We start from the raw sequence: 14,618 nt of genomic DNA on the forward strand, positions 1-14,618 counted from the left end.
GAAATTTCATAAAAAATTCGAGGAAATAGCATATTAAGCTCGTTAACTCGAAGTCGGGATTTGTCACCTCTTAACGAGATTTTACTACATTATGTACTAATCTGAATATCGTATATAATATTTCTGTTTTACAGAAATTAAAAAAAATATTAATAATAATTCATGGAATTTTCTTAATTTATACTCTGACGGATATTCTCCATCAAAAAATTCATTAAAAATCAATTAATTTTTTCGAGAGTAGCGATAATCACGGTAAATAGTAGAATTTATCCATGATAAATAACAGCAACAAGCTGTATATACTCCCGGATAGTTTTCAAGTGCACAACTTAATCCAAATGATACAATTCCCATATGATACCATCTACTATTTTCATAAATAAACAATGGGCCACCAGAATCACCCTGGAAAAAATATAATAAAATAAATTATACATTGAACGATCTTATCTATGAAAGATATGCTTGAACACTTCATTTACCTGACAAGAATCTCTGTGATTTCCTCCAGCGCAAATATGACACGAATGAATGTTCGATCCCATTATTTTATAGTTCTTTGCACACTTCTCTCGGTTTTTAATTGTTACTGTAGTTTGCTTTAAGTGTTTTGATGGTGTCCCACCTGTTTTATTTTAAGTATTTTAAATTATGGGCTTAAATATTACTTAAAATGTTACGACGTACCTGCAGTGGTTACACCCCAACCCGCTACCATTGCTGGGTAATTTTCGTAACGTTTCTCGCACATTTTTTTTGTAGGAAGACAAGCTGGTTGAACGTGTGCGTTGAATGTAAATGGAGATGTGACTTTAAGAAGACATATGTCGTAATCTGTTGACCATTTACTAAAATAATGGTACGCTCTCGTTACTGAATGGGTTGTTCCTTTGTTTATATAAGCATTTCCAACTTTAATTTTTATTTTTCTTGCATTCTGAACGCTATAAAATTTTAAAAGAATCTTTGAAAATGTTAAATACAAAGATGGAAAAGGTTCTTGCACTACTTTTCTAGTACTCAAACAGGAGTTTAATGGGGCCAAGAAGTAAGTCCGATACTTTCAATTATATAACAATATTAAATTTAAATAATAATAAAGGCTTAAAACCTAGTAATTTTCTTAAATTATGGTAAATTATTATAAAAAAATTCAGTATTCAATTTTAAAAAGTTGTGTAGCGCCATCCGTTACGAGATTTCATTTAAAAAATAACTTTTATATTATTAATTATGTAGAGGACTGGGATCGACTTATTTTATTGAATATTTCATATTATAAAGTTTGTAACTTACAAACCATGTGGAATTATAAACTGGAAGACCGTAATCTGTTGTGTTTGATTTGTTTTTGTTAAGTAATGGCCTAGGGGAATGTCTTCCGGGAGGTCTTTTTAAGAGTAACTGGCCCCTATCCGATCACAGATCCTAAGCAATACTGACCTTAGACAACAAATATACATAATTTAAGACAAACATAACACAATTAAATGACTAATAATAAATTTAGAAAACGAAATCAGTAAATAAAACACGTAATTACTGTTTAATAAATAGAAAATTGCATTTACTCTACCTTAGTGAGAAGTGGTAATGCTTGTATTTTCAGGGTTATTCAAAAAGATGGAGCAGTTTTTGTATTTTTATTTTAAACAAACTGTGAATAGATGGACTGCAAACCGTTGAATACGGAAAAGTTCATAGTTTTAAATTCTCGCCTAGAAGTTCGATTCTATGCCACACAGAATGTTGTTTATAGCAAAATGGCGACGCCACGGGAGAAGTCATTTTATGTGCTGCAAATTGCGAAGTATGAATCCATCGTTGAAGCGCAATGTGAATTCCGCCGTCGGTTCAACAAACAGCCGACTTGTTATAAGAAAATTTACGTATGGCCAAAAAATTTGTAAAAGATAATTACATAATTGCAAAGCTACTTGCAATTCTTCAATCAAGTATGGCGTGTTCTTAAAAACCGTCTGTAGCCGTACAAGGGCCAGTAATGTACTTGATAGTACATAGTAAATAAAAATGAATGAAAAAACAATGAATGTAGCCGTACAAGTAGCAGTTACTGCAAGCGTTGCATCCTGGAGACCATAACATCGCGGTGCCCAAACTTTAGTCTAACTAGAGAAAATTAAGTTCTACAAATCGATGTAGGACTTTTCCCTTATTAGGCCATCTAATTTCGGAATGTAACAAACTCAGCATCAAGTTCATCAGTCAGTATTTTAAATAATCTGCTCTGAAGTGGTCTGGCACGAATAGAATTTACAATTTTTAGAACAACTTTCATGACATGTTCGTAATGCAATACTTTTGTACATAGTGCCTGTTGATGAACGAATGATGCAGTGATAATAAAAAAGATTTGGAAAATCAGCATCATTCTTATATAATGAGATGAAGTAAACACCAACCAGTAAGGTGCATGATATGGAAGAAGACAATTTAAAAGCAGCGGCGTTTTAGCCTTAAAGGAAAAGGGGCTATAGCCTGGGGGTCCACTAACAGGGAGGCTCCAAACCAATCTTTTATAAGAAAACATTTCCCCTCAGCACACAAAATTTCTCATCCTGTGACGTCGCCATTTGCTTATAAAAAAGAACCAGCACCGTTGTGTTGCGTTGAATGGAACTTCGAGCATTTAAAACTTTAAATCTTTCTCTACTCAACGATGTGCAGAATGTGTGTCCATCCTTTACAATTTATTTAAAATTTGCATCATCTTTTTGAATAACCCTGTATATGTAATACATATAATATAGAGCCTAAATATAAATGGAGCTTACGATTGCAAACAGTGACTAGCAGTCAGTACAAAATGTTCAGAAATTATGGTACATCCACAGATACACCGAGAAGATTTACCATTAAAAAGTCCACACTATAAATAAAAATATTTAAATGTACAACACTTAGAATGTAAATCAAATATTTTTAATAGCTTAATAATACTCACGATCCAGGGTATATAAGTGGTATCAGTATATTGGCCTCCAACGATCATTTCAGTTGTTAAATTAAATTTTTCATTCACATCTCTGTAATACCTTCTTGAATAGTAGCTTCTTCCACACACTAAGAAATATTTAATTTATGTAAAATTTTCTTATTAAATATTTTGCATTAACTAATTTTGGGGGGAGTCTAAACTGAAAGTATAATAACTAAAGGTGAAATGTCTAAAGGGAGAGACAAAGGATGACAAAGAACACCCTGAAGATAAAAGAGAAAGGACGTAGAAGAAGAATTAGATGGGTTTGATGGAATAAGGCAAGGAACACTTGGGATTTGTCAGGGGGTGCCACTGTATGGGAAACTGGGTCTTATTCACGTGTTAAGCTAAGGGCAAAGTTTTCGTATCACAGCAAATCGGTCGAATACCATTACTCGTACGAAAGTCACAGGTTCGATCATCAATCACGCGGTCATAGATTCGACGTTACTCTACGTCGTATCTTTTCAATATCGACTCGTTTAAGCCGGACTTTAGACACACTACTAGCCATGTGAAGTTTTCTAAGTTTTCTTCATGTGTCTAACACCTAATTAGGGGGAATTTCCTGTAGAAAGTCCTTCAGGAGAAACCCTCATTTGTTATGTTGCTTTATCTCTTCAATAAAGAACATCTTTTCGACATTTTGAGGAATTCAACATCTGTTTACAGGTTCATCTGGCATAACTTATTTTATTATTGTACTATTAAATTATTAAATAAGAGTTATCTAAAAGAAGCAAACAATAATAAAGGAAAATAGTTATAATTGAATATGAAAAGCTTACTTTTAATTCATGAAAATTAAATAAAATACAGTATAAACATTTCGTGAGCATCACGATTCAATAAAGGCATCAGTTTTCTGAACTTTCTATTACAAAGAATTAACAGGAAGTTCCGAAAAAATAGGAAATGACGAAGCACAACTTTAATGCAGTAGAATTTTCTATAATTATGATACTTTGACATGACATATTAATAACAATAATATATTTTCAATAACAACTGTATTCATGTATATTATAACTGATACTACAGGTATTAAAACCATATGAATTAATTTAAACAATTAAAATGGAAGGAAAGTGTATAATAATCGAGTATTATTATATTAAATCAAATAGTTATAATTAATTACTAGTAGTACCTTCCCTATAGGCAAACAGTAATTAATTAATGCTGTTGGCTTCAAGTGCGCCTATAAGGAAAAGCCAAAGGGAATATAATGCATTCTTACACTGGAAGTTAGCTAATAAGATCAAAAACCTGTGAACAAAGACCAGTGATGCGAACATATAAAAGGTAATTGCCTGGGGCCTGCAACAAAAGGGACCACAAACCAATATTTTATTTTTAAAAAAAATATAAAGGAAATAAAGGAAGGAAATAAAAAATAATTTTTTATTTCCTTCAAAAAATTACCCGAAGAAAAATGTCTGAAGTCAACACTGTACATGGGCCCCTAATTTAAATTCTCCTGGGCCCCGTGAAGTTATAACGGCCGTATTTCGGAGTAGATTTTGTTTGGACGTTATTCTGCACTCATTTTTAACAAAAGAAGCAAAGAATTTAATCGTTTCTAGATTTAGAAATACAAAAATAATTAAATCCAATTTATCTTAAATAAATATTTAACTATAATTTAAAGCGAAGTTCAACTGAATAAATATATCTATAAATATAGAATTTTTAACGTGTTTTTTATATGTACACATATGATATGATCTATATATATATAGATCATGTTTATATATATGATCTATGTGGCCAAAAAAGTAATCTATGAGTGGCCAAAAAAGCTCTATGGTATCGTAATAATAAGAGACGAGCTCAGAAGCTTTGAAAAATCAAAGAGTTTACTCTTTATCCATAGCTATAGTGGTGGCATATTCATAGCAGTAGAGATAAGTGTCGGTTTGCACGTTTTAATACGGGCCATCCCCCTTCTTTCCCAGATCTGTAGCAATGAGACAAGTAAATTGAAAGCCTTAACCACCACATAGACCCTTTCGCCTTCATCTTGTAAACGTAGTCTAGAAGTAGTTTACGTGATAAAAGCGAAAGAGGCTATCAGTCCAAGTGTAGCTCATAGACATAGTACAGCCTAAAAAAATAGAATTTTTCCCTCTATACCCCAATAATTTATTCCTGGGTGTAAAATTTGGCCCTCTTCTACCATCGGTTCTACTCAGGGTCGACTGGAGATTTTGTGGGGCCTCTGGAAATGTTATTAGAGGATCCAAAATATTTTTATCAAATTTTCTTAAAAATTTGGAATTGTGGGACCCTCTAAGCCAAAAACCAACGTCTCAGCAGGCCCTGGTACTAGTTACGCTACTAGTTGCCTTAACGAGACTAAGGAGTGACGAAATAATACAGGTAAACTTATTAAGAGGTAAAGTTAATTATTATTATATTATAGAGTATATAAAGAGAATATGAAGTTTATATAAGAATTATAAACTAAATAAAATTTAAAAAAAATACTTACTATTGTGTGGTAAGTGTTGAAGAATCGCAGTAGAAGCTAGTATTAAAATAATGAATGAAATCGCTATCATATTTCTGAAATTTTAACTGTAAACTGTAACTTCAAGCTTAAACAGAAGAAAGGAACATGTTAGAATGCTTGTAAGCGTTTATGTAATCCTTTTATAAACTAAACCAATGTTAAAAAATGTAAAGCATTTCCCTTACATTTATGCGATATGCAGTTCAAGGATTAATATAATTACTACTCAACACGTGACGTAGCTGTATGAGTACTTAACGCACGCAAATTTAAAATAATCGAGTACTTTTTTAGGCTTTAAAGTATAATTTAAGTCGAAGGCACTCACAAATTTTAATTAATCATTTAATTTTAATTAAGAATTTCGGGTTCAGAACCTAAAGAACAATGAAAAGTCACCAACAATGAACGCCTTTGTGCCTTCATGCCTATTAAATATGCCTATAAAATGTGAATTTATGTCGATTTTTCTCTTTCCCTTCGAACAAAGATCAAAATCAAACATTGGTGTTTGACGTCAAAGATCTTTTATGGATTTTATTGTTATGTTTGTTGACGTGCAGCTTTATGTACGTAATTGTCTAGTATGAATGAATTGAATCTATTTTTTTACGTGTTTTTCTATTGTTAAAAGTTTTTTAATTCGTATTACGTAAAGTGAAACTGTTACCCGCCTAAATAATATTAATTAAAAATTATAAATGTTACTATATTATTAAATTTTAGGACTAAGTAATATACATCTCTTTTGTTAGTTTTAGGCCCCAATTTTTCGTTAGGAGCACGTAATGTTTGTTTTATTTTTGCCCCTAAATTATATTAGAAGTGCTCAGTGACGTCAAGAGGGTGGACATCGCCATTTTGACTCCTTATATCTCGAAAACGATGTCTGCCCGTCCTTATTTAATCGCAATAACGTGGTTAGATAGATAAAAATAGAGACCAGATATGTAAAGCTTAGAGTCCGGAGGCCCCGATTAACTGTATAGTGTTTATTAATATATAATTAAAATTGAAGCCAGACATTGTTTCTATTTACTGTAAGTAATTGCTCTTTATAACATACTCATCATTTGTACATGTTAATACATAATTTAAAGACTTTTTACTGTTTTAATATGAAACATTAAAACATAAAAGTTTTGTTTTGAAGTGTTTAAATACCATTTTATGGGTAATTAATATTATTACTAAATTAATATTATTACTGAGGCATATTCTACTCTATAATAATGTTATTTAGGGCATAGTAAATTTTCATCTATACTCTATCCAAAATAATTATTTACATCTTATCTTTGGTATTCACGTAAACACTTATACAATAAATACTGAAAATTAATCACTTCTCCTCAATCCATTTGTTAAAGCATGCGTTTCCTATTAAGTCACCTGCACTGCCAGGTGTTGAATCTATATCAATTGTGGTAGTAGTTGTAGGTTTAACAGTCGTGGCAATAGTCGTAGGTACAGCAGTCGTAGATTTAACAGTCGTGGCAATAGTCGTAGGTACAGCAGTCGTAGATTTAACAGTTGTGGCAATAGTCGTAGGTTTAACAGTCGTGGGAATAGTCGTAGGTTTAACAGTCGTGGGAATAGTCGTAGGTACAGCAGTCGTAGGTTTAACAGTCGTGGGAATAGTCGTAGGTTTAACAGTCGTGGGAATAGTCGTAGGTACAGCAGTCGTAGATTTAACAGTCGTGGCAATAGTCGTAGGTACAGCAGTCGTAGATTTAACAGTCGTGGCAATAGTCGTAGGTACAGCAGTCGTAGATTTAACAGTTGTGGCAATAGTCGTAGGTTTAACAGTCGTGGGAATAGTCGTAGGTTTAACAGTCGTGGGAATAGTCGTAGGTACAGCAGTCGTAGGTTTAACAGTCGTGGGAATAGTCGTAGGTACAGCAGTCGTAGGTTTAACAGTCGTGGGAATAGTCGTAGGTACAGCAGTCGTGGATTTAACAGTCGTGGGAATAGTCGTAGGTACAGCAGTCGTAGGTTTAACAGTCGTGGGAATAGTCGTAGGTACAGCAGTCGTGGATTTAACAGTCGTGGGAATAGTCGTAGGTACAGCAGTCGTAGGTTTAACAGTCGTGGGAATAGTCGTAGGTTTAACAGTCGTGGCAATAGTCGTAGATTTAATATCTTTTTCGTCTTTCAGAAACAAGAAATATTTGAAAGCTCCGTCTAATTTTGAAAAATAAATTTTCAATACATTAAATCATAAATTCAGAATAAAAATGTCTTTAATTTTCATGATATATTGCTATTTTATGTGTAGCATAATATTATACAAGCGAAACAAAATAATTATCGATAAATGAAGCGGTAAAATAAATTTCAGAAAATTAAAAATAAGAAAAAAATTCTATCTCATGACATCACCTAGAAGCACAACAGTTGCCGAGTGGATGAGATCATTAAACACTAGTATTTGATCGTGGATTCGCATCTCCTTAACGGACTATCTACAAGGAGTTTTTCGGGTTTTTTTCCGTTTAAAACCTAAATAGGGGACAGTTTACCTTAAAAAGTCGTTTTAGAAAGTATTCCCCTTTGGCTGATTGCAACGATTTCATCAAACCAAACCATTATCTATGGAAAATTTAAAAGTACTTACTGGTTGGAGATAAAGATAACTTTATACCAATAGCTGCAATTAATAAAAGTGGCACAGAAAGTAAAAAATATTTTTTATTCATTTTTTAATCACCTCCGCCCGATTTCTATTTGATTAATATAGCGTTGTTAAAATGTGGCTTTATTACGTCAGTCAATACATCGTACTTGTGACTCACTATTCAGCTGGAACTAAATCATTAAATATAAAGTTAAATTTTCGGAATTCACTTCAGAAATAAGTTTTATAAACATTAGAATATAAAATAATAGTTTTTAAAGTACTGTATTTTACTTTTTCTGCTGTTATACATAACAGAGGAAAAGCATGGCGAAAGGTAAAAAAATAACCCCCAACATAAAACATTTGAACTCAGAGGAACTTGAATCGTCGACAAATAGAAACAAAGGTTGAGGGTTTTTTTTCTGTATGTGTAGATGTTAGTATGGGTGGGCGCACAATTTTGTTCAACCACTTTGAAGCTTAACTCTTGTACCCTTTGTCCGTTTGTTTTGTTAAATTGCAGAAACACAACACTTGTTAATAAAACTGATAGAAACATAAGCTTTAATTTAAGTAAAGACAATTACAATAACATTATTTAGTGTTATCAGATATCCATTTTAAATAGCTGGATACTCTTGTATATACACCCGGAAATCCTTGCTTAGCACATTGGTAACCGAAAGAAACTATACCGATGATTTTCCAACCTGAAGAAGAAGTCATCATAAGAGGACCACCAGAATCACCCTATAAAAGAACATAACATTATGAAATTTTATATATTAAATTATTGAATGTAAAAAGTGTGTGTGAAGATACCTGACACGCATCTTTCCCTCCCGAACTGATTCCTGCACACACAAATCNTTGATACTCTTGTATATACACCCGGAAATCCTGGCTTAGCACATTGGTAACCGAAAGAAACTATACCGATGATCCTCCAAGTAAAAATAGAACGAATCATAAGAGGACCACCAGAATCACCCTATAAAAGAACATAACATTATGAATATATTTATATTAAATTATTGAATGTAAAAAGTGTGTGTGAAGATACCTGACACGCATCTTTCCCTCCCGAACTGATTCCTGCACACACAAATCCTGATGTGATTCCTCTAGGTAATGAAGATGCCCTTAATTGTGTGTAAGAGGCATTACACTGACGATTAGGTATAACACTTATTACAGCTTGCTGAAGTATTTCGGAAGGAAGTCCAGCTATAATAATTAAAATGTTATTAACTTTTTAATAGGTATATCCTTAATAAATCCGACAAGAGTTAATATAATACAAACTGTATGAAGTTTGGCCCCAACCAATAACAGTGACATTTTTTCCGTCGTAGAGTTCTCTGTTTGAAGGTAAGCAGATGGGATTAACATTAGGAATAGACGAGTTTAACTTTAATACAGCAATATCATTATAATGTTGCCCACTTCTATATCTAAGATGAATTGTAATCTTTGAAACTCCATAATTCCTTCCTTCGTTTCTTTTATGGCCTCCAACTTTAACAATATAATCAGAATGTCTCCTAATAATAAAGGTTCTATTAGTATCTATTTTCAAAGCTTAAAGGTGGATAAATTCGTATTTAACTTACTTAGATCTCGAATCGAAACAATGTGCAGCTGTTAAGATATATTTATCTTTAATAATGGAAGCACCACAGTGATAATTGAAACCATTGGTGCCTCTTATATGTAGTGACACCTATAAATTAATTATCTTTAATATTATAGGATTATATGTCCTAAACATATATTCAAATTGTTTAATATAATTAAAATATAAATAAATAAAGACATGAAAATGAAGTGTTTACCATCCAAGGCCAAGAGAATGGTTTTGTATCTTTCCCTCCAACTACTGTAATTTTAAAGTCCCTCTTGACCAGGTGTCTTGAAGATTGTGTAGGCTGTCGTCCACATTCTGTAAAGAAAGATTTAAGATTGCTACATATATATAGGCCTATATTTTTTAATATTTTGTATACGTGATACATATTTAAAATACAATACCAAACCAACAGCCGGATTCATTTCTTGGGTTAACAAAGATAAATAATTACTAAGCAATTTGGCAAAAGACAGGGTCGGACTGTCATCTCTTCTTAAATATAATAATTATAAATAAAGGCTAGCAAAAAGTTACTCGTTATTAGCATTTATTGCTTTGTAAGAAGCAGTAAATGCTAATAACGAGTAAAATTGTCATTACTCGAGATATGACATACGACCTCTCTGTATCTCGCAATCCCTTGACCTTTAATCATAAAAATTTAACAGCATCAATTCTTCTAATTCTTCAACCTCCCAGCAAAATTTCAGAAATTTTCGACAAAAAGCACAAGAGTTATTAAGCTTCAAACATTCATACATACAGAACCCTCCTCCCCCAATATTTTAGCATTTTTCGACGTTTCGAAATCCCCTGAGTCCAAAATTGAAAAATCCTGAGGGGTAATTTTATTTGACCGATTGCCAAACATATCCTCTGATATATATAACAGAGCCAGGAAAATAAAAACAAATCATTTTAACCTAGAAACATATAGCCGCAAACATCACACCAGTGTGCCACTTGAGATACACCGATGTACTGTACTTGTAGGCTAATTGTATATGGATTACGTTGAATTTAGTGTACGACCGCTTCTTCTATGGCACGTGGCACGTCGTTCGGTCCTATCACAATGGCTGGTTACTTCGAATGATCCGGATGGGGCAGTCATCTGTTTGGGAACCGTTCACACCGCACCGGGATTGCCCGTTTCCGTTCGATGTCCCATGAGCAAAGTGTATGTCCGCCATCTTACGAGTTAGTGTTACTGTAAAGATGTACTTTACTCCTGCAACATCGACGAATCACCCAATTTAAGGCGAAAAATGCCTTCTAGAACACTCGTGTGTCACTCCAGACTTACGGTATACTCTGTATCTAATTAATACAGAGTATACTCGAAATCTGGAGCCACAGAATTTATGTTAATCTTTAATTTTTTTTAGTTAGGTCAAAAGATGAACCGCATAATTTTTATATTTTTCGGACTCGGGGGACCTTGAAATGTCGAGAAATGCAAAAAAAATTGGGTTTTTTCCCCTGTTTGTGTGTGTGGGTTAGCACGATTTTTTCCATCCATTTTAAAGCTTTGTCTTTTGTCGAATATTTTTGAAATTTTGCAGGGAGGTTTGTATATTAGGAGGGTTGATACTGTTAAATTTTGGTAGTTGGAGATCGAGAGGGTGGGGAGATAAAAGGTATCGTGTTTTGTATCTCGAGTGGGGACGGACATAATGAAGGTTTTTCTCGCTATTAGCATATACAATTTTTTTTTTCATCTCTACACTTAAAATTAAGCTTTTTGCCATTTTATAATAATTAATAATATTAAACTTTTAAAAATAAAATCTCGTAACAGATGATGTCACACACAATTTTAACATTCTGCGAGGTAAGTTCGGCAACTGGTTGTTACGTAACTTTTTAAAAAATTTTTAGAGAAACTATTTAATATATATATAAATAGGTATTGCTTCAGTGAAAATAAATGACAAAAATATTAAAATTGTAGTATTTACACGATATCTGTGTTTTTAATTACAGTAAAAATTTTATAATTTATTGTACTTGTGGATGGAAAGTAATTAGGCATTAAAAACTATATGTAATTTTCGTAATATTAATACAATCGTAATAAAGTTTATGTCTGATTTACAACCGATAACAAAAGTTTATAACTGCAACACTTTTATTGCGTATATTGACCGAAAGAAGCTGCACCTGCAGTGGAAAGAAAAATGGCCGACCGCTTGTCTGTTCAGGAGCGAGCTTAAATTGCTGCACGTTAGTTGTGGAAATCAGTGGTTGCTGAATAGAGATAGTGATGTACGGTGAATGAACGTCATGCCATAATCCAGCAATCAAGAATTGTCATTCGAAAGGTAAAAGATCACAAGTTCGGTTACTTACGGGCAGAAAAGTGGCCGTCTATTCACATATACAATTCGAAGAAAACATATCGTTGGTGAATAGCAGCAGTACCAGTATTTAATTTTAAACAGGCATCCGTACTTCCATTTAATAACGTATATGTTAAATAATTTTCATTCACTTTGTTTTAGAAATATAGAAATTATAGAGATTTTTACATGCCTAGTTACTTTCCACCCACTCTGTATATATATTTACAACGTTAGTAATGAGAAAAGGTTACCTCTATGAAGAACGTATATATTCGAATTTTGATTGTTTAAAATTGGGCAACAAACGATTGGCAATTTGTTTCTCCAGGTACAGATATTTGGATGAGATTGAGATAAATTTCCCATAGTTTTACAATCTGTAATCTGTTTGCAAATTCCACGAATATTAGGTGAGATGGAACAGGTGCGATTTTCTTTTTTATCATCTAAAAGAAATGCTATACCACCTGAAAAATAATTTTTATGAAAATTAATTATTTATCTTTGAAAAAATTCAATAAAATAAAGTCATGTATCTGCTGGATACATACGCCCCAGATGTGGGGTCACACTTAAATAGGGGCTAATATACCAAAGAATTCCTCTCAGACGGCATTACCCCTCGTGCGATGAGTTGTCATATACCATTAAAATCAGACCAAACTCTACCCCCTCCAACCCAGAACAAAGGATGAGCAGAAAGGTCTTTACGCCATGACTAAGTCAATACAACTGTCACATTTATTAATATGAATTTTTGTATAATTCCTCTAAGATATAGAAATGTTAGTACAGTATTAAATAAAACAAGTCTGCTTAAAATTCGAATGTGGAATTTCGGTAATCTACAGTAATTAACATCATACAGTGCTATCTGAAAGGACTTTTTTCTAGTTTTACACGATCCCCTTTACGTTCTATTGAAAGAACAACAAATGCAGTTAACCTATGTTAGCTCATCATAGTTTAATACGCACAGAAAGACGGAGAACACACAGGAAACAATTAAAAATAAAAGAAAAAAAACTTACCATTTTCAACGTTTTTTATTACTGTAACAAATAACAACATGAATAACAACTTCATGACAGATTTTCTATAATATTTACAATGGAAAAAGGCTTCAGAACTATTGAAAATGAATCGTGTTGAGTAACTGACGACTCTACTAAACCTGTTTTAAAAATTCCCTTCTTATAAATGTAAATAACCTTTACTTAACATATTTAACTGTTACAAAATCAAGTGGTTTTTTTACAAACGACAGAAATATTTGGAAAGTTCTCTTTTATAAAATAATTATAAAATTATTAATAAATCAATATTTTAATGATGTTTTAGGACAGTGGCACGTTATCCTATGAGCAAAAAAAAGAAATTGCCCGGGTCCTCTAACAACAAGGGACTCAAAACCAGTCTTTTATAAAGTAATATTTTCCCAAAACTATTCCCCCCGAAAAAAAATGTGCTGTATGTAGGGGGGCATGAAGCACCACTGGCTTTAGGGGATGACTTCACCTCACCACCCCAGACGAAATGCCAATAAACATAACCAAATGTAGAATTTAATCGTGTTATGTGTAAATGCACTGTAGTGAAGTACGCACGTGAGGTTGTTAAGTGTGAGGTCGTACCCATCCTCAACATCTTCAACTCCAATATCTAAGAAACGTGACTAATAAAAATTGTTATTTAATTTTTTAAAACATTAAAATTATTATAGATATTTTGCTTATGACACCGAAATATACTAATTTATCATAAACAATACTTATAGAGCAATCACTAATACAGAAAAATTCGGTTTTTTCTGTATGTGTATGGGGGGCACGAGTTTTGTTCACCCTGTTTGAAGCTTAATAACTCCTGTGATTTTAGTCGAAAAGTTATGAAATTTTGCAGGGTGGTTTGTATATTAGGGAGATTAATGCGATTAAATTTTGGTTATTAAAGGTCGTGGGAGTGGGGAGATAAATGGGGTCGTGTGTCATATTTCGAGTATGGTCAAAGTTAATGACGATTTTACTTGTTATTAACATTTACATTTTTTTAAAAAAAATAAAATTCATACTTATTCTCAGAATTAAGTATTTTTTCTATTTTATAATAATTAATAATAATATAAAAAGGTTTTTAATAAAATTTCATAAAAGATGGCACTACAAGCAGCTTTAAGTCTCGATGCAGAGAAAAATAAGCATCTCGTTTCTGAATTATTATATAGTGATATAAATGAAATTATATTAAATTTATGAGAATTAAGTTTATTATACAGAAATTTAATGTCCAAATATTAAAGTCCATTTAATATACACGCTAAATATCGATTAATTTCAATAATATTGGGGGGAATATGTCCCGATGTCTCAAACGAATTAACACCTGTGGCTCCGTGCCAAATTTCCAACTTGTAGAATCAATAAATCACTGCTTTGTCTGGCTTTTCTCAACCAACATGTCAAGCATACAGTGTGGTAGCTAGAGTTGTTGGCGCCCAGGGCACG

General features: G+C 32.6%; 1 protein-coding gene across 1 annotated transcript; it reads right to left on the minus strand.

Moving 5' to 3' along the window:
• Positions 1–225: 225 nt before the first annotated feature.
• LOC111641503 (transmembrane protease serine 9-like) lies at positions 226–13,267 on the minus strand. The gene is made up of 13 exons (XM_023387676.1): positions 13,146–13,267; positions 12,366–12,581; positions 9,975–10,081; positions 9,753–9,862; positions 9,445–9,683; positions 9,203–9,366; positions 8,742–8,889; positions 6,912–7,670; positions 2,969–3,087; positions 2,799–2,893; positions 691–947; positions 486–628; positions 226–408 (listed from the first exon to the last, which is right to left on the minus strand). The coding sequence occupies exons 1-13, from the start codon at positions 13,198–13,200 to the stop codon at positions 226–228; spliced, it is 2,595 nt and encodes an 864-aa protein (XP_023243444.1). The 5' UTR covers positions 13,201–13,267.
• Positions 13,268–14,618: the final 1,351 nt, after the last annotated feature.

Source organism: Centruroides sculpturatus, unplaced genomic scaffold (assembly GCF_000671375.1).
Source record: "Centruroides sculpturatus isolate CEXI.00-Female unplaced genomic scaffold, Cexi_2.0 scaffold1493, whole genome shotgun sequence".
Taxonomy (NCBI): Eukaryota; Metazoa; Arthropoda; class Arachnida; order Scorpiones; family Buthidae; genus Centruroides; species Centruroides sculpturatus.